Below are 27,977 nucleotides of genomic sequence, written 5' to 3'. Positions count from 1 at the left end.
TTGTTCTGTCCACATATCTGTCCACACAGAACAACACAAATTCATATGTAGATGAAGATGAACCCAGCTGAAGATGAACCCAGGTCTCTGTGTTTTTTAATAGATGATCTCTGTGTTTTTGAATAATAAACCATCCAAATTGATAATAGACGAACCTAGCTGAAGATGATCAAAAAAACGAGAATGAATGAAAAAAAAAAATTTCTCCAAAACGACGTCGTTTTGGAGTCGAGCCAATTTCGAACTCAACAAATTCGAGCTACGTAGCAGTTCCAAATATTTTATTATATGTATAATCAAAAGGGCAGAGAATTTTCATAATAAATTTTTTTATGATATTTCTTTTATGAAGCACATCACTCTAAAAATAAATATCCATCGAAGACAAATAAAATTGAATTGGGAAATGAAAATAAAGTTCATCGAAGAAGATACACTAGCAAATACTGGTTATGACTGATCTACTGTTACATCTGTTAAAAAAAACGTAAACAATGATGGTAAATGCCTCTTCCTCCTCCTCTTCTTCCTCCTCCTCCTCCTTGCATTCTCTTTTATTATGGCAGCGTCTTTTTAGCAGAGGAGAGAGAAAGAGACAGAGACAGAGACAGAGAAGGTGTTAACTGATGAATCTTTAGTAGAAACTTAAATTAATTAGCAGAATGTTTGTTGAATTTGGTGAGCGAGTTCCTCCGCGCTAAGCTTGCATTCAATTCCAATCTATCAACAATGTCACACAACACCCAATCATTAGCTTCTCTAATTAGATTTATGTCAAACCATTATGTTAATCTTGGAAGAAAAATAAATAAATAAATTAATTAATTAATCATACATGCTAAAAAAAAATACCCAAAAAATTATCCATAATTTAATTTGGAGAAAATTATAGCCACTGTCAATTTAATCCCTGTAGTTTTAATTGTATTAATTTTATTCCTTAATTCTTTCATTGTTACTTTTTTTTTTTTTTTGTCAATCGATAAGAGAATAATTACAAATATAAAAAATAGTTAAATCATCAAATAGACTAGTAGCTCACAATAGCTATAAAGTCCACAAAACCTAACACAATCAATATATCAAGTCCAAATCCAAGCCCAACAATCATTACTAAGCAGGGTTGGATATTCGTCGGGCACTACACAATATGAGACTTTGTATCTGCTCAAGCCCTGCCCTGCCCTAATATTGAGCCTCTACATTTTTGCCCAATCCCATTCTACAAAATAATTATAAATCTTAAGCCCACCCATCGGGTTATATATTAAAAAATAAAGAATAAAATATTCCGTAATTAAATTCAATCGCATGCTATATTTCTTAAATAAATATATTGACATCATTATAAATTGAAGGATTTTCTATATAAATTATTTTTTTTAATAAATAAATTCAATTACACATCACCACAAATGTGAGTTTTAATAAAATCAATAAAGATAAAATATAGATTAAAAAAAATATTTTTTAATATATTATAATTAATTAATTAATTTAATAGCGGGCTGGGTTAGGATGGAAGTATAAATCTCAAGCCTAGCCTATTAATATATTGGGCTAAAAATGTTAGCCTAACTTGGTCCTGTGGATTAAAACAACCTTCTCAAGTTGTAAAAAAGTACAGTTGGGCCAAGCAGCCTAGGCGGGTCAACGAGTCAATATCCACCCCTATTACTAACTACATACAACATTTATAATGGGGAGAAATAAATCACACCACAAAAGATATCAAACTCCTTTCCATAGATGTTAAACTCGAAACCTCACACTACAAAGGGTATTATACAACCACTAAGCCATTTGCAATGATTGCAGTTACATTAATTTAGTCCAATTGATAATATTTTTTAAAAAAATTAGACAAATCAAGGACAAAATGATTCATTGAAAATAAAATAGACGATTTTACATTGAACCCTATCCCCTCAGCCACTTTGTAGAGAGTGAATGGAGTAATTTACTATATGATTCCAGTCTAATTTGTAAATAGATATTATCAATTAAACTAAATTGAAATTTAAGAGTAAAAGAATGCAATTAAAACTAAAATGAACAAATTGATATAAACTACAAACTACAAAAACTACTAGAAATTTGCCCTTTTAAATTGTGTGGACCAGATTGACTCACACCACCCTACATTCACTATTGAAGTAAATACGGAGAGAGTTTTTTTGAATTTTTATCTTCTTAAAAAATAAAAAATACCAAACAGATTATAAGGACACAAATAATCATAGTTGTCAGTGTGAGTGTCCTTCCTGTGAGAATGCAGTGCACCTAAGATTCATACATAGAGCAGGACAACAAAAACAAATGAATGTGAAATCATCACAAATAATTGTTGAACTTCAAACACAGGTGTATTTTTGACATTTATTAACCGGTGTCTTAAGAATATTAGGTTACAAAATTATTAAATTGTTCTATATTTCTTAAATTATCCACTTTTATAAAAGATTTAGCTAACAAATATTCCTAAGACATAAGAAGAAAAAAAGCGAAATTACATTTTTAATTTCTATAATTTTACTTAAATTTTAGTTTTATTCATATTATTTCAAATTGAACAATTTGGTCCTTAACAATCTAGCTTTAGTTTGGTCATTATATTCAAATTTACGGTTAAAAATAACAATTTTAAACACATGTCATAATGGAACTTTAGGTTCAATGACCAAATTGAAATTCAACCTAAAGTATACAAGGACCAAATTGTTCAAATTAAAATAATAAGAACAAAAGTGAAATTTGACTTAAACTAAATGGGTGAAAATATAATTTACCTATAATAAATAAATAAATAATTTTTGGAAGCCCCACTTAAATAAATAAATATATGATTGTGACTTTTGCATGTAACTAAATGAATAAATAAATAAATAAATGAAACCAAAGAAAGATGCTATAACTTTTGCACTGAAAATGACCTGAAAGCCCCACTTAGAATGATTGTGATCCATAAATCTTATTTTTTCTAAATAATTTTTTGAATAATTTTTATGTCTATATAGTATCGTTGAAAAAAATAAAAAAGGGATAAAATACAAAATAATTTTCTTCGATCTCACACTGTTTTTTCCCTTTCTTTTCTGAATTTAAAACTCTTTTAAACATTTTTCTTATCTATTTTGTAAAAACATTTGTCAATTATTTCGATACTATATCACAACAATAAGTTTAATATATTTATAGGCAGGGAAGGTACAATTTTTATTAGCATCTATCTTTACAAAGGAATAAATAAACATTGGCAAATATTAGTATTCATGTAAAAGAATGTATATATGGTGTGTGATTTCGTAATTACATAATTGAAAATTAAAAAAATAATATTACTCTTTCCATCATAAAAAAATATAGTTTTTTTACTCACAAATAAAAAACATAACAAAAATGTCAATAATGTGATATTCATAATAAAACTACGAAGAGTTGTAATTGATAGTTTTATTTTATTTTATGGTGTTCCCTTCATTATTAGTGCATCATTATCACGCTCATTAGAGTCTTCTCTTAGCTATTTTATAGCACAAAACTATAGAAACACACTCCATCAAACTTAATTATTGGCTAGTTATTTTAGTTGAATATCAAACCACTAGCTACATGTAACTAGAGAAAGAGGACTTAAGAAATGAAATAAAAAATAAAGAGTTTGTTGGAGAATGTATTTTAAAATATGGTTAGCTAAAATAGAAAAATAGATTTTTAGTTAAAATTTAACTAAAAATTTGACTATTTTAATGAAGATGCTCTTACACTACATAAATTTGTAATTAATCCTATAAAAATTCATAACCTTCATTATGAAAATTTATAATTTTCTTATGATAGGCATATGGAGGATAGTAGGACTCCATAAATATTCTCAGTGTAACGAAGCATTAGCTAAAAAAAAGCAATGAAGAGTATTGTTGTGTCCTATTTCATACAAACCTACCCATCTGAAGTGCCACAGCTGAATTATGTCGAAATGTTTGTGCGTCTGTAGGTATGTGTCTTTGAGAGAGAGAGAGAGAGAGAGAGAGAGAGAGAGAGAGAGAGAGAGAGAGAGAGGGGACAAGAAGAAACACCACATAGTTCCAACATAAAAACAACAAATCAAAGGAAGTAGAGAAACATTTAGACGCAGCAAAAACATGTTTACCCCTTTAAGATACTTTTAGGGCTAGTAATCCTGGTAATTTCTATAAAATATATATATGCTTTATCATTTAACTGGGTGTGGGAAGCCAGGCTAGTGTGTATTTTTAAAATATATATTTTTAAATGGTATGCGTACAAATTTTTTACATAATTCATAATAAGAAAAATATAGGAGTGGCATATATGAAATTATACAGGCAATTTGAAAATGAAAAGATGATAAAAAACCACATCATTCTATACCGAAATTTTGTATTAGAATTTGTTTATATAATATTACTCTTTTTTTTTTCTTTTTTCTTTTTTCATCTTCAAAATATTAGAATATTTGTTGGGTTGTTCATAGCACATTTTTTATTTTATTTTATTTTATTTTTATCCTTTTCAAGTGCAAAAAAAAAAAACAAAAAAACAAAAAATAAAAAAATGAAGAAGTAGATAGATCTTAGAACAGCATATGAGCTTTTCTGTGTTACCTTGATGGTGAATGAATTAAGCATGTTTTCATCAATGGTGGTGATGCTCAGATGGAGGATTTCAAGTGAGAGGTTTTCTAGAGCTGATATTATCTTCATAGCTTGTCCGGGAATTCGAGATGATACTGTCTTCAGAAGAACATTTGGCCCAGAGAATTTCACCTCAACGTCAGCAATTGATGATTTAGAGTTAGCGAAAAGCTCGTTAACAGTGTCATTAATGGAGGAAGTGCAAGAAGAAGAAGAAGGAGATGGGTCAAGTGAAGTGGGCATGGATGTTGGAGAAAGATAACCTTGCTGCTGCAATCTAGGCTTGTAAGGGCTAGTTGGTTGTGGGGTTCTTGGACTTATGGGTAAGTTTAGCCTAGGGCTCAGTGGTGGTTTTCTAGGGCTAAGTGGTGAGGGTCTTGGACTTGAGACAAGCCTTGGACTTAGTACCTCACTGTATAATTTCCTTTGCTTCTTGGCCTCCAGTGACTGTAGAACTTGCTGCAACTCGTTGATGTAATCGACGACCCCACCTATTATTGATGCTTGATCACCCTATGCAAGGAAAAATGAATTAGAATAGAAATTACAATAAAGAAGACAACAAGCAATTACCCTTGTTAAACTATCTACTTCAAAATTAATTATAACAATGAATTTAAGAATTTATAGAACAAATAACTAAATTTGGGTAACACGTGGAGGTGATAAAGACATTAAAAAAAACAAGAGAATATTAGAGACCACCACTCAAGACCCTACTTTGATACCAAGTTAAATCATTCAATTTAAAATTAATTGACAATGGCCGAAGAGATTTCTACATGTATTAATTACGTTTATGCAACTTAGAGAGATAATATGAGACAAGTGTAACAAGCCTCAATCTAAAACAATTTGAGAACCACAGGAAAATTTGAAGAGAAATTAACTTGATTACTATATCTTCTTTGATTTAGTCTTTCTTGTTTCTGGTCTTAGTTTGTTGTTATAAAAAAAATTCTTTCTTCATTAAAAAAAAAAAAAACCCCTTTAAAGTAGGCCTTTTGAAAACAATTTACCATGCTCAATTAAACAACAGATGCAACTGGAGGCAAAGAGACGTGGGCTTCCTTTACGAACAGGTTAATTTAGTAATTTTTTGGCTATTTAGCTAAAATATGAGTTAAAAAAAACTACTATGTTTGTGATGACTTTTTGGCTTTTTAGGAAAAGATGTGCAAAAAATAGAGAGAAAAAAGAATCTTTGACTTTTTGGTATGGGTTGTTGGCTTTTTAGCTAATTTAGTAACTTTTCGACTAAAAAAAGAAGATTCCCAAACGAAGCCTTACCTCAAGAGAACATCCAAGACTTAGCTTTAAGTTATCAAACTTAAAACTAATTGAGAACGAATGAAAATGCATCTAAACCATATAAACTACTAAATTTGAATGAATTACAGAAGCAATAAGACTAGCGTGACAAACATAAATTGAGAGCCAAAATAGCAAAATCACTTACTCTTTTGACATAAAAACAAGGCATAAGAGAGCGTAAAATCGACAAATGCTCATTCATCTGCTTCCTCCGGTTTCGCTCGACTGTTATGTGAGATACCTTTTGTTGCCCATCTGGGTTTGCTTCCTCCGAAGAAGCCGTTGCGTTTGCGAGCTTCTGTCTCTTGCTCTTTGGTGAAGAAGCTTCAATCTCAGTCTCAGATTCTATCAATGCACTTGAAGAAGTCGATTTCTGCGAAACTAACCTCATTGTCCCCATTTCTTCACCACCATCCTTCCAACCCAACCCAGTTTGCTCCGGCAGTTCAATCGGAGCAGACTCTGCAACACCACCACCCTCTAAGCTTTCAAGAATGCTGAAGATATCCTCCGGCGAGGCTGCTCCGGCCAGGTGGGTTTTGCCGAATTCAGACTCTTCAAAAAAATCAGAAAAACTGTCACCACCACCACCACCACCACTGCTGCCGCAACCGTCCATTGGAAAACCGCTTGCCGGAAAACAACTAAGAGGAATTGGGAAGAGGGTTGTAAACTAAAAAATGGACACTAACTAAAACACAAAGATGTTGAGGAAAATGATTTGGTTGTCGAGATCAAGAAAAGAAAATAATGCCTGAAGGTGTAAATAAAAAGAGTAGATGTGAAAGTGACTGAACTATCACCATCAATCAACTCTCTCTCTTTTTTTTCTTTTTTAATTTTTCATTTTTTTTCATTTTTTTTGAATATATTGGGAGAGAAGGTTTCTCTCTCACTCTCTATGAGTCTTGTATTTACCGTTAGATGGTGGTGACGGGTGGGTTGAGGAATCAATCAATCACGCAGAAATAAGAGAGACGAAAACAGGATGGCCAAAGAAATGAAAGGAGAAACCGTTAAGAGAGAGAGAGAGAGAGGGAGAGAGAGGGAGGCATACATAAAGAGGCTAAGGGCGCAGGTTGAGGAAGGGGAGGGCTGCTTTGGGCTAGATTTTTTAACTGAAAAAATGCTTTCGAGTTTTAATTGTTGAGTTCTAAAATCAGTTATAAAAAGTTAGTAGCGGGTCTTATTTATTGTGATGTTATGTTTTGGTTTTGATTTATTTATTTATTTTTTCTTTTTACTATGCTATTAGTGCTTTATTAGAATATCAAAATTAATACTCTGAATTATTGCTATTTTTTAATTGGAAGCAGCTTGCCTTCAGTTTGAGATCGGACTAGACGGTACTGTTCTACGCGTGGAGGCCCACCACGGGTCCCTTTTTGATAATCTAAACCGTTTAATGTGTAGAACTCGTCGAGTACTATATGCTTGTAAAAAATTACGTTGATCAGATATCGATAGCTATCTCATCGGATCATTTTTTTGTCAACCATTAATTTGTTCATCGTCCTCTTTCTTTTTAATACAAAACTGATTTGATCATATAGCTATTGATATCCGATTAATGTGATTTTTTACAGGCATATAGCACTCGACGAGTTTTACACACTGAATGGTTCAGATTATTAAAATGGAACCCATGGTGGGCCATATGGGCCAAACAACACCGTCGAGTCTGATCTCGAACTGGAGGCAAGCTGCTCTCTTTTTAACTAGGTTGACAATTAAATCAAAGATTTAGGGTGTGTTTGGCGATGATGTAAATAAATATATTTATCTGATAAGTGTATTTATTTGAATTATATTATTATTATTATTATCTTTTTAATAAAAAGTCAAAAAGTATACTAAGGGACGTTTTGGCAAGTTAGTAAAATGCTAACTTTTTGAATTGTTTAAGTCACATCACCTTTTTATTTTTTTATACAAAAAAAGCCAAAAAGCTACAAAAAAGGCCAAAAAATTAATTTTTTTCCATCTTCTCAAAACACAACTAAATAAGCAAATCCCAAACAACCCTCTACTTGTAATCTTTGATTTATGTGAATATTTCAAGGTATAAAAAATTAAAATCATTTTCACAAGGTTCAAATATAATTAAAAATTGATCTAAGATATAAAATATAATTTAAAATATAATTAAATTAAAGTTAGATTAACATGTTAAGAATTATAATAAATAATTAAGAATAAATTATGTGTATGACAGACGACAGATAACGAAAATAATAAAAAAATATAGGATTTGAGAGTATTACAATCATTTCATAGCTATATAGTTAATGGTGTTAGCGATTGTACTTTTGTCCAAAATCACATGGGTACTTTTTGGCTATATTTGAACCATAAGAGGGTAAAGTGCTATGGGCTCAAACTAAGGGTGTAACTCGGGTGGGTTCAGGCAGATTAAAAGGTTGTTCAAGTCTAACCCGAGTTGTGTGATTGAGAGCTGTCTAGTCCAGCCTAAGCTCGAATTATAACTTAAGGTTTGTCTGTCCAAGTCTGAGTCGAATTGAGCCTGAGTTGCCCATGTTGCCCGAATTGCGTGAATTGTACAAAAATTGAGTTATTTTTATTTTTATTTATGTGTATGTGTGCGCGCAACTAATTTAATTAATTAGACAAATTATACCGGTGGTCCCTACTTTTTGTTTCTTGTGTTATTTTGGTCCTTACACTTTCAATTGACATAATTTTAACACTTAATTTCAAATTTTGTGTCAATTTAGTCCAATTGATAATGTTGTTAATGTTTTTGACTGAAAATAATCACTAAATTGATTGAGATTAACTCACTGAAGTTAGTAAATTTATAATTTTACTCTAAAAATATGACAAATGCCACTTATATGCATTTTTTTTCCATAAAAAATGCTAAGAGTTATAATCAATTGGACCGAATTGACAAAAAAAAAAAAAAAAAGAAAAAAGAAAAAAAAAACAACATAAATTCAAGGTCAACCGAACCAATTGAAATTAGAGTAACCAAAATGGCACAAGGATTAAAGTATAGGGGTTACTGTCGCAATTTGTTGTAATTAATTTGTTAAAACACTACAAGAAATTACAACTTTGGCGACTAATTTTGCCGACTAAAGTCAATTTAGTCGCCAAAGGTGTACACATTAGCTACTAAAAATGTTTTGGTCGCCAATGGTACACACATTAGCTACCAAACATTATTTGGTCGCCAATACCAAGACGTATTAGCTACTAAACTGTTTTGGTCGGTAAATGTGACCTACTTCGCTACTAATGTCATATGTAGTCGGAATAGTCTCCACTAATGGCGACTAATTACATGTTAGTCGTTAAATATTAACTTTTGGCCGACTAAATATCACAATGGTCGCTAATTGTATAATATTTATACATTATTATTTTTTATTTTCGTATTTCTTTAATTTTTGGCTACTAACAGTACTGTTAGTCGTGGAAATAATTGGTTTTGGCGACTAATTGGATTTTGGTCGCCAAATAATGCAGTTTCACCGACTATGTTTTTGGTAGCGAAACGTGCCACAAAATTGTGGAGGGAATATTAATTTTTCATTACATATATTAGCGACGAAAATAATTTTTGGTCGGTAATAAATATTATCTTCTTTTATTTTCATTGCAAAAGTATTCCATTTCCCTCTCTCTCGCACTCCCGCCTCTATCACTGCTCTGTCTCCATCGCAAGAGTTGCTGTATCATCCCCCGAACTCCCTCCCAGGTATCTCCCTCTCTCTCTTTGTATCTCCCTCTCCATTTCTTAAACATCTCACAAGGCCTCTCGGTTTCCCCTCTTTCTCTCTCTCTCTCTCTCTCTCTCTCTCTCTCTCTCTCTGTTTACACACACAAACACATATACATGCATATATATATATATACACACACACACACACAAATCATATATTCATAACCTTGATTCCATACATACTCGATATATACACAAATCATATGTACACTCACGCCTCTGCCCTCTTCTCTACAGGAATAGTCTCCATCGCCCGAACTCCCTCGAACTGGATCATCCCCTGAACTCCCTCCCAGGTATGTCCTCCATTTCGCATCTGTCTCTCCCTCTCGATTTTCCTCTGTTTCTATCTGTCTCTGTTTACACACACACACACACACACATATATATATATATATATATGTCAAAACACACAGAATATGAAGTACGAAATGCCCTAAATTAGGGTATTGTTATTGAAATGTGATTCAAATTAAAAATTAGGGCAATGCTTGGAGTGAATCAAGCCATTTGCTACATAAACTAGGGCAAAGTCTTGTAGTAGTAGTACATATAAAAGAGGAATTTTTATGGTTTTGAGTAAATATACTAGCTGCTCGTGGCTTTTGGATGCCTTGGTAAGAATGTTGAGGTACTTAATATATACCTACTGTCTTTCTTCATAGTTGCATTTCCAATGTATGAATTTCATGTAATATGTGGAGGTTGAGAATCTTGAGATATGAATGATTTTAAAATCTACAAATGAATAAGTATTTACACTTGAGGTAGGATATTTTGTGTCTTGAAGTACCTGAAAATAGATGCAGTCATCATAGTTTTGGTAAAACAAGGGCAGGGATTAGATTGTCTTTGTAGATTCTTCGGCTGATGTTGTGTTCTTGAATGAACATATAGTAGTAGCTTGGTACCCATGGATCATGACTTTCGATCTGTTGGCCTAGCTATGTATGCTTTTTTTTTTAAACATTTGGTGTCACTGTGCATTTTAAGTTGAAATATGATTGTAGAATATAATAATATTGTAAGTGAACATTTAGGGAATTGACTAACCAAAAGATATCGTTGAGATTAAATGGATTTTATTTTCTATGTACTTGTGATCAGCTACATTCATCCTTTATCCTTGACCTTAGTTTTTTTTTTTTTTTTGGGTTTTAAATCATGGGTTGCATTTCTTAGTTTTCCCTCTGGTGCCTTTAAGACTGGGTGCAATTATTGATCGTTTTGCTTATGAGAAATATATCTTCCTTGATGTTCTCTAAAGTCTTTCTGAGATGCATTCATATTTTATTAATCATCTCCTGTATTGCTAGTTGCCGCATCTCTTTCGCAATGCTATGAAATTTTTTTCATAAAAAATCATTATGTTCTTGTTGATTAGAATATTTAATTCAGTTTTCTGGAAATTTATTTTTGGTAATCTGAAAGGGGTGATTTAAATCAGGTTCTGAATGGTTTCGATCAGAACAAGATCTGGTTTGTTTGAGAATAAACTTTTTTTTTCCCTTTCATTTGTGAATGAACTCTTTTCACTTGTTATTATAATTTATATGGAGGGTTGCATCAAACTGACATCTTTTAACATATGAGCCATTACGTCTTCATTCTAGTATTACCTATTTCAATATTCAACACACTTAACTACTTCAAATTGAAGGAAGAAAAAAAAAAACGAAAGGGGAAAAATAGTGCACCTCTACTATGCTTGGGGTGAATCAAGCCATTTGCTACACTTAATTGTTTTCGTAAGTGTATTATTTTCGTAAGCATGACCTTTTCAAAAGGAATTTTTATGGTTTTGAGCTAGATATATGTTTATGTTTAGGATTATTTTAGATGTTTTTGTGATGTGAATTTTATGAAAATTTTCGTAGAATAAATTTAGGTCATTTTTACCAAGGTGTTGTAGTTACCACAAGCTGTTGTAATTCATTTACTTGCAAATTTAGTTTTTATTTTTGGTTTTTAACCGTTATGCTCTGTTTATTTTGATGTAAAATGTTTTTGTCAAAAATATTTTATAAGTAAAACATTTTTGAAGGAAAATATTTTTGCATCATTTTCTAAAAAATGACTTACCTTTAAAAATTCCGTAAATCAATTTTTACGAAGTTGGCTCTCACTCATTACTTTTTCAATACATTTAGCATTTTCAAATGAGCTCATTAAAAAGTCATAAATGACACTTTATTGAATCAAAATTTCTCTTTTAGACAATAAAATATTTTTGTTTAAAGTGTCAACCAAATGCCGAAAAACAAAAATAAAAATATTTTTTCTATGTAAAATCAATTTACAAAAAAAATATTTTTTTGTGTAAAATATTTTACGTCAAAACAAATGGAGCCTTATAAAAGTCAATAATTTAGTAAAAGTTATGTATGATATCTTTGCTAAGAATGAAATAATCAAAATTTTATCGCCAATTTTTTAAACCATTTAATTTGGCCCTCTGACCCACCACTGGCTGCAATAACATCTCATTTGCCATGGACGTTGCCAATTTTGTGGGTATGAGCCAAACCATGGGGTTATCTTAAACTAAAAATCAACATAAGTTTGATGGGGACTTGAACCATTATTAAGGTAGGATATTGGTTAAAGAGGAGGGATATGCTGATCTAGGCACAATATCTTTCTGGGGATTCGTTGGATTACTACATAGAAAAGTTCCCTTTCGTAGTGCAAATTTGGTTAAATATAATGTTAACAAATAGAATCTATATACAAAAGTACTTGTACAAAATGACGTGGTCTGCTCAAATTCCTTGATTATAAAATTACATTTTAAAGCTTCTTTGAAAATCAATTTTCAGAGGAAAAAAAAGAAGAAAGCAATTTGGTATGGCATAATTGCTGATGTGGGAAATTCTTAAAGAAAAACAAAAAGCGTTCCAAGGCTTCACCAACTTAATTGTAGACGTAGGTTTTTTTTATTATATAATATTATAAAATATAAATGATGTCTTGTTACATGGTCTAAGAAATACCAACACTCCGATACCGACATGACACGACCCAATAATTGCCAGACACTTCTCAACACCTATCAAATACATGTCGAAATGTCTCACTATTTGTAAAAAAATTCCAAACTCAGGACGACCTTTTGACACTTGAAGAGTATGTGTCTATTGTTGAGATACAAATGAAACACATTACAAGTTCGAATAAAATTACTTATAATTTGATAATAAAAGAAAAATACCACAAATTTATACATATTCTTCTCCTTTATAGTTTAAAATTATATTTTTGAATTAAATTTTCATATATATGATTAGGACTATTCATAGGTCGGTTTGAGTCAAGTTTGGCCTTGACTCAACAACCAAACTGCATGCATCGGATCCAACATTTATGAAACCAATCTCCACCACTTTAGAGATGAAAACCATCCACATCAACCATTCGGTTTCATGACCAGATTAGGTCAACTACACAAAAAACTCAAACCGCAGCCGCTACACCTCTACTTTTGCAGTGCCCCCAAAACCAGAGTTAGATAGACAAATGTGAAAAAACAAAAGGTTAAAAATTATTGTTCAAATTTGAAACAAAAAGTTGATACAACTACAATGATGAAATTTATATGATAATAGGGAAGGATTAAAAATCAATAGAAAATCTATTTATTTTTACAAATCCACTTACCTAAGGTTTTTGATCAAACATAGATAGGGACAAAGATGGTGTGAAGGTCTCGCTGGTAGCCTTCCTATGATTTAATCGACCACATCTCGTTGATCTCTAACGAATCTGCCACATGTTTATCTTCAAGAATATGAATCGAAGTCAACCACTCGGCAACTTTTTTGGTCAGGTTAGGTGGTTTATTTGGGTAAATCAGGCTCATGAATATATATGCCATATAATAAATATATAGAATTACATATTTTTCATGTGCCCTCCACCTGTCGTGTTTGAAAATTTCCACGTCATCTTGTTCATGTGGTGTCATGTGTCCATGTCCGTGTTTGCTAGTGCTTGGTCCATGTCTACTCTTTGTACAGTTCCTATCATATTTTTGTACTAGTAAGGGAATAGGATGTGCAGATGAATTAAAGGAATTGAGTTATGTAACTATGTTTTATACTGTTTCCGTAGTCTAGTTCATAAATGAACATCCTTACTAACAATTTGTAGATGCCCCAATCCCAACTTGTTGAACCATGTGGATTCCCTAAGCCGAACCAAACCAAGTCTTGTGTCCCATTTAGGTGGGGTGAATCCTTTTCATGGTATATGTTTTTTCATATTAAAGCTGTATTGTTGCATCAGCTCCAATAGGGACGCAAAAATGTTGTATCAAATCACATTCCCTGGTTGTGGGAGATTGGGTTTTTGTTTTCAAATAGAGTGATGATTTAAGTGATTTGGGAACTTGAAAGAAGGAAAGAAAGAGAAGAAAAGAATAGGAAAGAAAAAATCAACCTTTGCCTTTTTTTTAAAAGATCGAGGGCTAACTTTTCTTGCTTCTAGTGATGTTTGGTTCCTTATTTTTCCGGCCTTGCTTTATTCCTTTCATTTTCCTCTCCATTGTACCTCTCAACCCCTCATTTGCCTTGTCCTTTTGAAAAAAAGGTTTTCTGTCAAGGCAGGTCTACACCTTTATAGTCATCCAGCTCAAGAATATTGACTAATAGTTGAGGATGAGCTGGTTCTTTAATTGGCAGAACATGTACTTGTACGTGATGCCTGTTAACTTAACTGAGCTTCTCATGCAGCCTTGTCCATTAACCTTGAAACAACTTGTCAAATAACTAGCTTCAGGAGAATAGCACATAGAACTTTAGCTGAGTAGTGATCTTCTGTTGCAGAGGTAGATTCATTGCTTCAACAATTAGTTACTCTATTTAAAGAGGTTAAACTCTTGGATGCGGATAGAAAATAGACTTATATAATGATGTTATTATCTCCTTAACTATGATCATTTCATCAACCTAATTTCAGTGGGATGCTAATGAAGATCATAGAAAGAAGAAAAATGACAAATTTGGAATTCATATGGAGCATGTGATGCAACATCTATTGCATTGCTTAAGCACAATAAGCTTTGGAAGCCCAAAACAAAGTCAAAGGGTCCAATGTTCGTCAAGAAGCTTTTTTGGTCCAAAAGAAGTGTCCATGGTAGTGTTTAGTAGTTAAAATTTTAGTAATTTCTTAACTTCTTGGACATGGCCTGGTTTTTATTTTGGGTCAAGTTATTAAATGGATCATTATATAAATTTAATTATGTCTAGAATAATCTTAGCAGTAAAAAAAAATCCAAGTTTCCTATTTTGAATTCATGTCATGGTTGGAGTAAGAATTATAAGTCATCTATGAAGTCCCGCCAAACTTTTATTTTGGGTCAAGTTTCCTATTTCCAGATCATGGTTGGAGTAAGAATTAAAAATCCAATTGGTGCTCGTCAAACTTCTATTATTATGGAAATTCTATAGTTATAATAATAAAATCTGGAAATCTAAAAATGTCTGAAAATCAGAAATCTGGAAATCTGAAATATGAAAATCTGAAAATTACTTTGGTCTGCAAATTCTGAAAATCTGGAAATCTGAAATCTGGAAATCTGGAAAATGTGGAAATTTGAAAATCTAGTGCTCGTCAAATAATTTGGTTTTTGTCTAAATCTGGAAATCACCTTGGTCTGTATCTGCAAATCTGAAAATCTGGAAATCACTCTGAAATCTGGAAATCTGGAAATCTGGAAAATTTAGGCTGAAATCTAGAAATCAATTTAGGCTGAAAAATCAGGAAATCACTCTGAAATCTGAAATCTGGAAAGCACCTTCTTCCCATACCCTCTATCTACCTTCCCATTCCTACTCTTTGATGAGATGTGAAGCTTGGCTTGGCTGCTGCAGAGTGAAGATAAATACATTTGATGATTGTTATATAGATGTTGAGAGAAGCAGAGTTGAGAAGGTTGGACAGATTGTTATATCCTTAACTGCTGGGTTGAATTCAAATTCTGCACAGTTATTGAATTCAAATTCAAAAGTTATTGAATAGATATTCACTCTTAACTGCTGAGTATTCTCTCATTTTTGTTCTTCATCTTGAATTTTTTTTCCTCTCTCAACTTTTGCCTTCATCAGAGCTTCTGTGGATCACTCTGACCACTCTTTCCGTTGTTCACTCTGGCTCCATGTGAAATAGGAACTTGAAACAGAGGTGGAAATGATTAACTCGGCTGCTCGGTAATGTGAAACAGGAACTTTGCTCGGTAATGTGAAACAAAATGACTACTCCAAATTTTTATATAACATAAACTTAGTTTTCATATATCCTCTTGCACTTAGTTTCTTCCCTTATTATATAGATATTTCTTCCCTTATTATATGAACCACATATTTAGTTCAAATATATTTTTTCAAATTATAATTTGGTTCATATAATTTAGTTCAAGCCGATATTTCAAATTTAGTTCAAATTGATATTTTGTTCAGACTGATAGTTGGTTCATATAATTTAGTTCCCACTAAAATATACATGAACCAATAACTGATATTTCAAATTTAACTTAACCCACATAACTGATATATCTTCCCTTATTATATGAACCACATACTCAGTATATTTTAGTTCAAATTTAGTTCAATAGGGGATGAAATTCTTTGATGAAATTTTTATATAACATACACTTAGTTTTCATATATCCTCAGTAAAATATTTATACTTAATGACTACTCAGTAAAATATATGTATGGTAGAAATATATTAAATTCTTAGTTGGTTCAGTTTTAATTTTGATTTTGTAAATATATTTTGGTTCAGTCTTAGTTGGCCTCCTTGTGTAATTTTCTAACATTAGTTATGGTTTGAATTTGTGCAGGAAGATGCTAATATTATGACAGCCTTAGGTGATCATAGATGTACCTAATGTTTGAATTTATCATTTGCCTAAATGGCATTTTACTCGGTAAATGATAGGACATGATTAGTGCATGCTAACTTAATCTAAATTCTAGTAATTGTTGTTTGCTCAGATCAATATTACTTTTGAACAATGCCATTGCCATGTTTTCGAGTACTCGTATTCATGTCTAATTATATGACCAAAATGAAAGCACATAAGTAAAATCAGCAAGAAGCTAAAATTATAATCCGCAAACAACTTGCATTTAGTTTATAATCATTCCTTGCTTATTGGTCAATTACATATTTCTTTTGCTTGTGGACAGATAAAGGTCTGGGACGCACAAGCAAACTATCAGTTAATTCATGTGACACAAAGCAGATCTAGAACTAAAAACAGATCCAAAGTCAAAACATTCCACAAATAGCAGCAGGCAACAAAACATCAAAAGTCAACAAATTGCAGTAGAAAATACTCATCAACAATAGCAAACATATCAGCTTAGACAGATTAGCTAACAGTTCAAGGTCGGTTAACTTATTCATTCTCTCCCGTTTTTATATAAGAGTTACATGCCCTGATGTGATCCATTCCTTATTCTTCTAGCTTGAAAGTGCAATAATCAAGCATTATTTGGGTGTACTCTTTTTTTGTGACGAAGTTTTATTTATTTTTATTATTTTTGTGTAATTTAGTTCATGTATATCATGCTAAATCATGTAATTAAGCATGTATTAGTTGAGTTAGTTCAACCAACACTAAATTATTTTTGTCTAATTTATTTTAAAGTAGGCATATCATGCTTTATAGTGTTACTTGTGTTATTGCAGATTGGAAAATGGTTCCTGGCTTAAAGACTGGTCGGCTTCGGAAGAAGACACTCACGCAGCCAGAAACAGACTCGCCAGTTGCTATTCCTTTAGTATCACCCGTTGCTCTATCTCTTGTTCTCCCCGTCCGATCAAATGTGGGACCATCTCAGTATGTCACTAGCCAATCAATGGTTGATTCTGATGAGACACAAGCCCCATCCGAAACGCAGCCGAGTGGCGTAGGTAAGATTAAAGTGTTGCTCCATTTGTCAATTATCACATGCCATTGCCATTGTTTTCTTGTAGCCAATTTTTAAACAATTTTCGTGTTGTTATTTTGTTAACAGGGACTTCGAAGCCCCTACGTGTACGCAGACCGACACTTGGCAAAGGCATACAAAAAATAATTAGAGCCAAGAAAGGGGAAAAATGTTATGTTCACATCGATCGTGAGTTGAATGCAATGACTGGCAAGTATGCCACTCCAGCAACTAACGAGTTAGGAATTCAAATTAGAACCTTGTGCCCTTTGAAAGATGTAAAGTCATGGCTGGATCTTGATGAGACTACAAAAGCTACCGTCATCCAAGGAGTTCTTGTAACTAATATTACTTGTCCACGAGATGTAATTGTATTATGTATGTTAATAAGAAAGACTATTATTTAATCATAACAATTTCAATTTGTTATGCTTGTAGGACAAGTTTCAAATTGGAGACGATTTCCACAATGACTTACAAGCACAAGAGATTGTGAATAAGAAGGCCTATGGGTTGTATATAGATTGGAGGTACACCTTGAAGCAGGAGCTCGAATTATTAGAGGGACTTCCACGTGATGAGATCTATGCTCATCTGCTCGTAGGGGTGAGTTTAGATAATTGAAAGCATTTGATCGATGTGGCATGGTAAGATGCATCTCACCAGGTAAAATAATAGACTAGATAGAGTACATACATCTATGTCCAAATGTGATATGCCTTAATATTTACCAAAAAATAAATTATATGCTTGTCTTATTTTTAGAAACGGTAAAAAACTGGCAAGAGTAATAGGAGTCAATTACCGTACAATCATACCAATGGGTCTCGCTCATTTCCTATCGCAATGGCTACTATGGTGAGTTTGATTTTTTTTAAACTTGAAGGCATTATATGTCGTTTGGATATGAAAAATGTTATGTTGTGATACATATATATATGAAAAATCTGTCTAGAAAAAATCTGTTAATGATACCCTTGCCACATGTTTGCATTCAAAATCTGTCTAAACTATACTCTGTTTTTCGTTCGAAATCTGTTGGACAGAATCTGCGTAAATCTGTTTGCAAAAATCTGTTGGATAGAATATGTTTGACAAAATCTGAACAAATGTGTTTGCAAAAATCTGTAGGAACAAATTTGCAAGAATCAAGTATTAAAATCTGTTTGAATTCTGGTACAATTGTGTTTGAAAAAATATTTTAATGATAATATATTTGAAAAAATCTGCAAAAGATCTGCCTGAAAAATATAAATCTGTTAATGATAATCTCTTCGAATTTGAACACTGTATAAATTAAAAAATCTGTCTGCAATAACTGCTGCCTTTATTTCCAATTTTGGCTATTTTATCTTTTTGAAAATCTGGCAGCAAATCTGTCTACAAATTTGTCTCCAAATCTGTCCAGAAATTTGTTACAAAATCTGTTAATGAAAATTTCTCTATACAGATCTGTCTGCAAAGAAATGTGTCTAAACTATAAATCTGTCTGCAAAAACTTTGTTATCATACAAATCTATCTGAAAAAATCTGCATAAAGTGTCATTGATTTATACGTTGATGTGTTAACAGGTAGCAAAAAATGGAGAGTTGGATTTCCCAAAGTTCTATGAGGACAGCCACACATCAAAGAAAACAAATGATTGGATCCATCCGAAATGCCGTGAGCTGCATGTAAGTATGTGACAAGGAAATATATGTATTCAATATTTTCTTGTACTTGGTACCCAATAATACATATATGTTGCCTAAGTTTTTTTTGTCTTATTTATTTGCAATGACCGCAAGAGATGGTCAATGTACAAGCGGCTGCCATCGAGTCGGGGACGCCATTGACACAAGAGGAGATTTCAAGGCAAGTGCTTGGACAGAAGAAAAGGTACTTGCTTGGATTTGGGAGTGGCCCACAACCCTCTACCATATTTGCATCAAGAGCACACGATAAGGACATGGAGGCAATGCGAGCTGAGGTGGAGGCACTTCGTGAGGAGCGACAAAAAGATCATGACGAGTTAATGAAAGAGCGAGAGGAGCACGAGAGATGTTACAATGAGCTGTTGAAAGAGCGAGAGGAGCGTATTCAATTATCCAATGAGATGTTGAAAGAGCGGGAGGAGGGACAAAAGGCAAGGGAGGAGACAAATACAAAGGTCGAACATCTTAATAACGTAGTCGCCAAACTGTCACAACTCTTGGAATCTAAGTTGGGCATCCGACGTTTGCTTTTTGGTAAGAACAATTTCATTAATGTCACACTTACTTTGTTTAAATATGTTCGCTTTAAGAGTTGAAAATGTCGTCAATTTCGGAGTTAATCTGCCAGCCACAAGTCGAAAAGAATACTTCAAATGAGGAGTTGTAAAGGAAGAGCACTGCTAAGTGACAATTAGGAGACATTTAAGATGCCTTGACAATTCATTGAACACTCTACTAACCAAGTATAAAGTTTCATTAAACTATCTACTACCTACAAGTTTAAAGAATATTTATGAGTTGTTATAAATTAATAAAACTCAAATCTCCTAAACTACCAAATGTTATTTGTGCAATTGATTTCTTGTGTAGTTACTAGAGTTTGGTATTCAGTTTTGTTAATAATGAACTTGTATTTAAAATATGTACTTGATTAAGATTAACTATAGTAGAAACATGTTAAAAAAACATAGCTGCCGTGTTTGGTTTGTATTTGAGAAACATGTTTTAAGATAAAAAGTACGAAAATTTGTTTGGTTTGGTTTTTTTTCAAAAGATGTTTTGAAAAATTATTTTGAGAGAGAGAAATTTGTTTGGAAAATTTGTAAACCAAACAAGTTTTGGAAAATTTTTTTTGGAAAATTTGTTTGGTTTGATTACTTTTGAAAACTTATTTATAGAGAATTTTTTCCAAAATTTTTTGAGAAACACAAACCAAACAAGGCTAGCAAATTTCAATTATGGTTTAAAGTAACATGTAAACTTCAACAGTGGTATTTTGAATAGTAACTCAAGCCACTGTTTTAACATATAATGGGAAGCTTCCCGGTGATAAATGTGACATGTAGGGACAGACGGTACGTAAATAAGACACCTACGTTGGGAGTTAGAGTTGAAAAGGTCATAAACTTAGTCGAAAAAAGGGTTCGGGGGGCGAAAATGAAAAACAGCTCCCGAAACACTATTTTTTCGTAACGGGAAGCTTCCCGGTGATAAATGTGACATAGGGACAGACAGTACGTAAATAGGACACCTACATTGGGAGTTAGAGTTGAAAATGTCATAAACTTAGTCGAAAAAAGGGGTTTGGGAGGCGAAAATGGAAAACAACCCCCGAGCCACTGTTTTTTCGCAATGGGAAGCTTCCCGGTGATAAATGTGACATGTAGGGACAGACGGTACGTAAATAGGACACCTACGTTGGGAGTTAGAGTTGAAAATGTCATAAACTTAGTTGAAAAAAGGGGTTCAGGGGGCGAAAATGCAAAACAGCCCCCGAAACATTGTTTCCTCATAACGGGAAGCTTCCCGGTGATAAATGTGACGTGTAGGGATAGACGGTACGTAAATAGGACACCTACGTTGGGAGTTAGAGTTGAAAAGGTCATAAACTTAGTCGAAAAAAGGGGTTCAGGGGCGAAAATGTAAAACAGCCCCCGAAACATTATTTTCTCGTAACGGGAAGCTTCTTGGTGATAAATGTGACGTGTAGGGACAAACGGTACGTAAATAGGACACCTATGTTGGGAGTTAGAGTTGAAAAGGTCATAAACTTAGTCGATAAAAGGAGTTCGAGTGGCAAAAATGTAAAACAGCCCCCGAAACACTGTTTTCTCGTAACGAGAAGCTTCCCGGTGATAAATGTGACGTGTAGGGACAGACGGTACAGAAATAGGACACCTACGTTGGGAGTTAGAGTTGAAAATGTCATAAACTTAGTCGAAAAAAGGGGTTTGGGGGGTGAAAATGCAAAACAGCCCCCGAGCCACCGTTTTTTCGTAACGGGAAGCTTCTCGGTGAGAAATGTGACATGTAGGGACAGACGGTACGTAAGTAGGACAAGTACGTTGGGAGTTAGAGTTGAAAATGTCATAAACTTAGTCGAAAAAAGGTGTTCGGGGGCACCATTTTGCAAGAACTAAATGTGATGAAGGATATATCTTGTTCACCTAATCGGTTGCGAATTCGAATAATGGATTTGTAAAGTTTAGCTAAGGTTTTGGCGCAATTGTGTATTTGATCAGTTTAACTATCACCACTACAAAATGTGCAACAACAGTTGAATAGTAGACAGTTCATATATATAACATGGCCTCAAAATTTGGCTGATGGGAGGATAATTCCTCAGCAACAAATCAGGGAACTTAGGACTAAAGAAGCTAAGTATTGAAGATACCTATCAAAATTAGATGGTGTTATGGAAGAATAGCTAAGCATAATCTGTTTCAGCTCATCCCCATAAGCCTGTAAAGAACCCAAGGCATTACTCATTCACAAATAGAAGTATATCTACATCTATAAACCCACTAATTAGTTAAATAGAAATTAACAGTATTATGATTTCATTACATTGTTCACTTAGTTTCTTCTTTAAGGAAAGCGTTTCCAAACTTTCTATGATTATATCGAATAAATTAGAATCTTTTATGAAGAAAAAGTACACACCAATTTCCATCCATGGAGGTCAGGAAAGCACTGTTTTAATGTAACTAGAAGCTTCAAGGAGGTCACAAAAGCATAAGCATAGTGAGTTTTATGGATACCAGACAAACTGTAATGATGGGTCCTTTTACATTTTTATAACAAATAATTTTTTGATGAAATGGTAAGTACACCATAATTTCTGTAATTTGGTAATACCTACACAGTTTAGTTTCACATTTAACTACTAAAATTTACTTAGATAGATTTAGAGATTAAAAAGCTAAAATAAGAACTCATGATGGGTCCATGTTTGGATGCCTTTCATTAGTGAATAGATATTACTCTCCTTGTCTTTTAATGCTTGAAATTATTACAATATATATATATATATATATATGTTGAACAGAAGTGCCTCTACACGCACCAAACTAATGATTTTTCCCCCTTTTTTGCAGATGTTTTTGGACATAGAAATGACCTTGTGTTTTTGTTGACAAGTACGGGAGGGCATTGTTTTTATATCTCTATCCGTATATCTAATGGTTTGTAAAAATTACTTTTTAGGTATGGTAAATATCATCTAATTTGGCATGGTAGAAATGAACATAGCACGTGGTACAAAATATTTTTGTTGTGGTACGAAAGTCGTAGGTGTACAATTAATTTGGTTATTCCTGTATTATGTGTGAAATTAAATTATTGACATTGGATTAGATGTGGTTCTTATGGAATTTGTAATATATATATAATTGGACGTTCAGTATTAAATTTTTGGATGGTTGGAACTGAAATGTGTGCACGTTGTTGAATGCTTGATAACATATTTAGCGTTGATGGATTATATTAATATTGTTTATACAAGGTACAGGTGGTTTAGAAATTTTTATTTTTTTTTAAAAAAAAAAACCACGTTAAAGTATTTGGCCACCAAATATTTTGGTAGCCAAATACGTAATCAAATGTTTTGGTGACAAAAAATTTAGTAGCAAAAACATAACCAAAAAAGTTTTTGTGACCAAATAATTAGTAGCTAAAACAATTGAGAATGAGAGAAAGAAACTATTGGCCACTAATTTTTTTAGTCACGGAAAAAAAATGGTATCATTTGGCGACTAAAACATTTGGTGGCAAAAAGTGAAGAGTGAATGTGAGGAGGCTTTTGGCTACGAAACTTTTAGTGGGCAAAAGTAACAACAACAAAAGTTACGTAGTCGCTAAAAATATGTATTCTATTGGTGACAAAAATGTTTGGTCTATAATAGCCATTCTCAAATTATGGTAGCACTTTTAGTGACTAAACCTTTAGTGTCTAAATTCACCTTTTGCTGACTAAATAACGTTTCGTAGCCAAATGTGTACTTTTGGTGACGAATTATTTAGTAGCTAAAAGCGATACCTTCCCCGACCACAACAACTTGGTAGCCAAAAAGCCTCATTCGGCGACTAAAGTCTTTAGTGGCGGAACATAACTTTTGCTGGCTAAACTTAATTTAGTAGCCAAATGTAGTCACTTTCGGTGACCAAACAAAGTTTAGCCGTCAATACTAACGCCGACAGGGTAAAGGCGACGAGCTTGGCGACAAAATATTTTAGTCGCTAAATCGTTTCAGCGACTAAATATTGGACTTTTGGTGACCAATATTTTGGTAGCCAAAAGTGACATTTCTTGTAGTGAAAGTAAACTCTATTAACATTTCTTTTTTGTAAAATTATTAATAACATCAAACCAAATAATTTGTATGATGTAAGAGAGATACGAATCCTAATGTGTCGCTATGGTGGTCTTTATAATTTTTGAGTGAGAAAAGAAAATTTTAAGGTTTTATAGTGTTACTTGTGTTTATGTGAAAAAGCTGAAAATGATTCTCATTGATTGATGCTCTTGAACATGCTCATACATATACAAATTGTCTAAATAGTTATAACTAATTCTAATGTATGTGTACACAATGTATATATATACTTTGTAACCAACTAATACAATTTGTGTAGCCTCTAACTAACTATTTTCATCACATGCCGTTGATGATGAAACTGTTGAGGGGTTGTGATTAGATGCTGAAGGTACACCTTTGTCATCTTTATGAGGTAGTCTATCATGCCTTTGCAAACTCATAAGGGTTCGAAACTCTATGAGTTTGGCTTTCAAATAATTGAACCAAGCCATAGATAAAGGTTTGGTAAAAAGATCAGCAAGGTGATCTAAGGTAGGAATATACTGAAGTGAAATAGCCTTGGCAAGAACTCATTCACGCACAAAATGACAATCGACTTCAATGTGTTTGGAATGAGAATGAAAAATTGGATTAGATGCAAGAGCGATGGTCAAAAGATTATCACACCACAATATGGGTATAGTAGGAGAAGAAATATGTAAATCAGCCAAAAGCATTCTAAGCCAACTCAATTCAGCAACAGCATGAGCTAAGGCACGATATTCAGCCTCAATTGAAGATCGCGAGACTATAGCTTGGTTCTTGGCAGACCAAGAAAAAAGATTTGAACCTAAGAAAATATAGTAACCTAAAGTGGACTTTTGATCAACCAAATCACTAGCCAGTTGGAGTTAGAGAAGGCATGCACATCAAAAGTACCCGGTCTATAAGCCAAACCATGAGTGATAGTGCCTTTAACAAATCAAAGTAGCCATTTGACAGAAGAAAAAATCACCATTGGTAGGTTGATGCATATGTTGACAGGCCTGATTAACTGCAAAAGATCAATTGGGGCGCATGATGGTGAGGTACTGAAGAGCTCCAACAATAGACCTATAAAGAGATAGGTTGGAAAATGGTTTTGTAGCATCAAGGGAAACACCAGGTTTTATGAAAATTGGAGAAGCACATGGTTTACAATCATCTAAACCAACTTTATGAATGATATCTTGGGCATATTTTTGTTGAGAAAGGAAATATTGAGGACTGGTAGTTCGAAAAGAAATGCCCAGAAAATAGGAAAGATTTCCCAATTCTTTCATGGAGAAGGCCAAATGCATTTGTGCAATCAAGGATTGAATATGAGAGGGGCCACTACCAGTCAAGAGTATATCATCAACATAGACTAAGAGAATGGTAATGGAAGTGGTATTTTTATGGATGAATAAAGAAGTGTCACAAGTACTATTTTGAAACCCTTGAGAGCGTAGAAAAGCTGAAAAAGTGGAGTGCCATGCACGAGGAGCCAATTTAAGGCCATAGAGGGCTTTATGAAGGTTGCATACATGAGAGGGCTGAGATGATAAACCAAACCGAAGAGGTTGAGTTATAGACACTTTTTCCTCAAGTTTTCCATGAAGAAATGAATTGGAGATATCTAACTGGCGTAAAGGTCAACTAGAATGTGAAGCAAGACAAAGAAACACTCTAATGGTTGGTGTAACATTCTAAAAACAAATCCAATTAACAAACATTAAGAACATGCCCCATAATTCTAAACAACACAATTCAAATTCCAATACTTCTCTTTCTCATTGAACTATAAATTTCAACCCACAAAAGTACATATTACAGTTCATAGTTCGCTAAGTTAGAGAAAACAAAACCATTGTCCCTTGGGTTTACTCATTACAATATGACAGTTTAATACAACAAGACCCAATTCCCATAAATAAGGATATAGAAGTTTGAGAGTTAAATTACAACTTCGAAGTGCAAAAATAATTAAAGTAAAAAAAAAAGAAAGTCATTCTCTTCTTCATTGGCGAGGTGGTGGCTCATTATGTCCTGAAAAATGATTAGATAGAATGAGCGATTACCTAGTAAATAATACACTTAACCAAGTGTATAAATATTTGATTTAAAATATGTGTGATCACTACCAATCCTCATGAGTTCAATGTCTTCAATTTTGTCATACAACACATGCCTCTACATTCAATTCTATGTTTTTCCGTCCTCACATAATTGGACAAGTGGACACCTTAGTACATTCCCACATTTGTCGTCCTCACACGACCGGGCAAGTGGGCATCTCAATTCTTCCTGTGCGGGTAGACCATAAAGCACAACAAACCACATTCCAAAAATAACATTTTAATCATATTTCGAAGAATCTCAAAGACCCTTCAATTCTACTCATCAATTTTCTTTCCTTTAAGTCATAATCCATGAACTACCTTTAGGGTTACACAATAAAATTTAAGATTTTTCCTCTCATGTGTTAATTTTCATTGTTAACTGTCTTTTTACACTATTTTACATAAATAGATACTCAATCCTTCATCAATTTCAAACAAGACTCACTATCATCACAAAATCCATATACATATACGTAATCACTTATATATACATATATAATCACCCATTTCAATATCCACCCACACACACACTTAAAACAAATTATAGCTATACAAGTGTAAAGATATTTCTACCTCAAAGGTTGTTAGTGAGACATGAAGATCCAAGGAAATGAACTTCTGAAATAGCACGATCTATTGGGTCAAAATGTAGCTTTCGGCGAGATTAACAACTTTGATGAAGGCACAAGGATGGATTCTTGGTATGATAGATGAAATCTAGTGTTTTGATGCTAGTGTTTTCGAAAAAGGTTGATAGAGAGAGAAAGAGTATGAAAAAGTGAGCTAAAAATGTGTTTAGATTGCATTTCAATTCTGTTGTCTCGAACAGACCGCTTGAGCAAATTTTACATCGCTCGAGCAAAGTACACAAAACGAAGAGACCGCTCAAGTGATCTTTCCACCGCTTAAGTAGTAAATAGAAGGTCCCAGAAGTTTTATAGAGCTACAGTGAAAATACTGAGAGCCTCACATCTTCGCTTGAGCGACCACTTCACCGCTCGAGCGACCTCGCTTGTAACCAGTCAAGATATTAGAAGCTTCGCATCACCGTTGAGCGACCGATTAACATATCGAGTAGTTCCCTAGAACTGACTGTTACAACCTACCCCCTTAAAGAATTTTGTCTCTGAAATTTTGTAACTCCTGCCAAACAACTCCAACAACGTCCAAGGAAGATGAATAACATATTAACAATAATTTCAACCATCACAACCTCAAAAGAGATTTTAAATCAGAATTTAAATAATGACATGAAGATTTGAGTTTTCCTATTACTTTCCTCTGCCGACCACCACACATATAATTTGAAAACAAGAAATAAACAAGTTTACATATCATTAAACAAATCTGGATATTTCTCACAGACTTCAACTTCTCGTTCCCAAGTAGCTTTTTCCATGCCGTGGTGGTGCTATATTACCTTGACTAAGAGAATGGTTTTGCCCCTCAAGACTTGTTCTCAGGTGTCCAGGATCTTCATCGGTCTCTCTTTATACGATGCGCTCTCCTCTACTTCTAAGTTTGTCCAATCTAAGACATGGGAGGGATTGGGCTCATACTTGCGAAGCATGGAGATATGAAGCACATCTTGTACCTCGGATAATTATGGTGGCATAACAAGGCGATAGGCTACCTTTTCCATCCATTCTATAATGTCAGAAGGACCAATGAAGCTGGGTGACAAATTTTCACTTCACCCAAATCCCATTTTAATCCTCTTCTAGGCGAGATTTTTTGAAACACGTGATCACCCACTTCAAAAGATAGAGGTCTCCTTCTTCAGTCGGCATAACTCTTTTGTCGACTTTGAGCCATAGCCAACCTCTTCCATATAAGAGTCACTATATCGGTGGTCTCACAAACTAGCTTGAGTCCAAGCATGGGTGAGTCCCCCACCTTGGTCGAAC

General features: G+C 33.4%; 1 protein-coding gene across 1 annotated transcript; it reads right to left on the bottom strand.

The window, feature by feature from the left end:
• Positions 1-363: 363 nt before the first annotated feature.
• LOC114262014 (transcription factor SPEECHLESS) lies at positions 364-7,197 on the bottom strand. The gene is made up of 3 exons (XM_028202345.2): positions 6,118-7,197; positions 4,629-5,171; positions 364-720 (listed from the first exon to the last, which is right to left on the bottom strand). The coding sequence occupies exons 1-3, from the start codon at positions 6,589-6,591 to the stop codon at positions 655-657; spliced, it is 1,083 nt and encodes a 360-aa protein (XP_028058146.2). The 5' UTR covers positions 6,592-7,197; the 3' UTR covers positions 364-654.
• Positions 7,198-27,977: the final 20,780 nt, after the last annotated feature.

This window comes from Camellia sinensis, chromosome 1, assembly GCF_055761805.1.
Source record: "Camellia sinensis isolate YWXY chromosome 1, ASM5576180v1, whole genome shotgun sequence".
In the NCBI taxonomy this organism is placed as follows: domain Eukaryota; kingdom Viridiplantae; phylum Streptophyta; class Magnoliopsida; order Ericales; family Theaceae; genus Camellia; species Camellia sinensis.
This window is presented reverse-complemented; position numbering and strand designations above follow the sequence as displayed.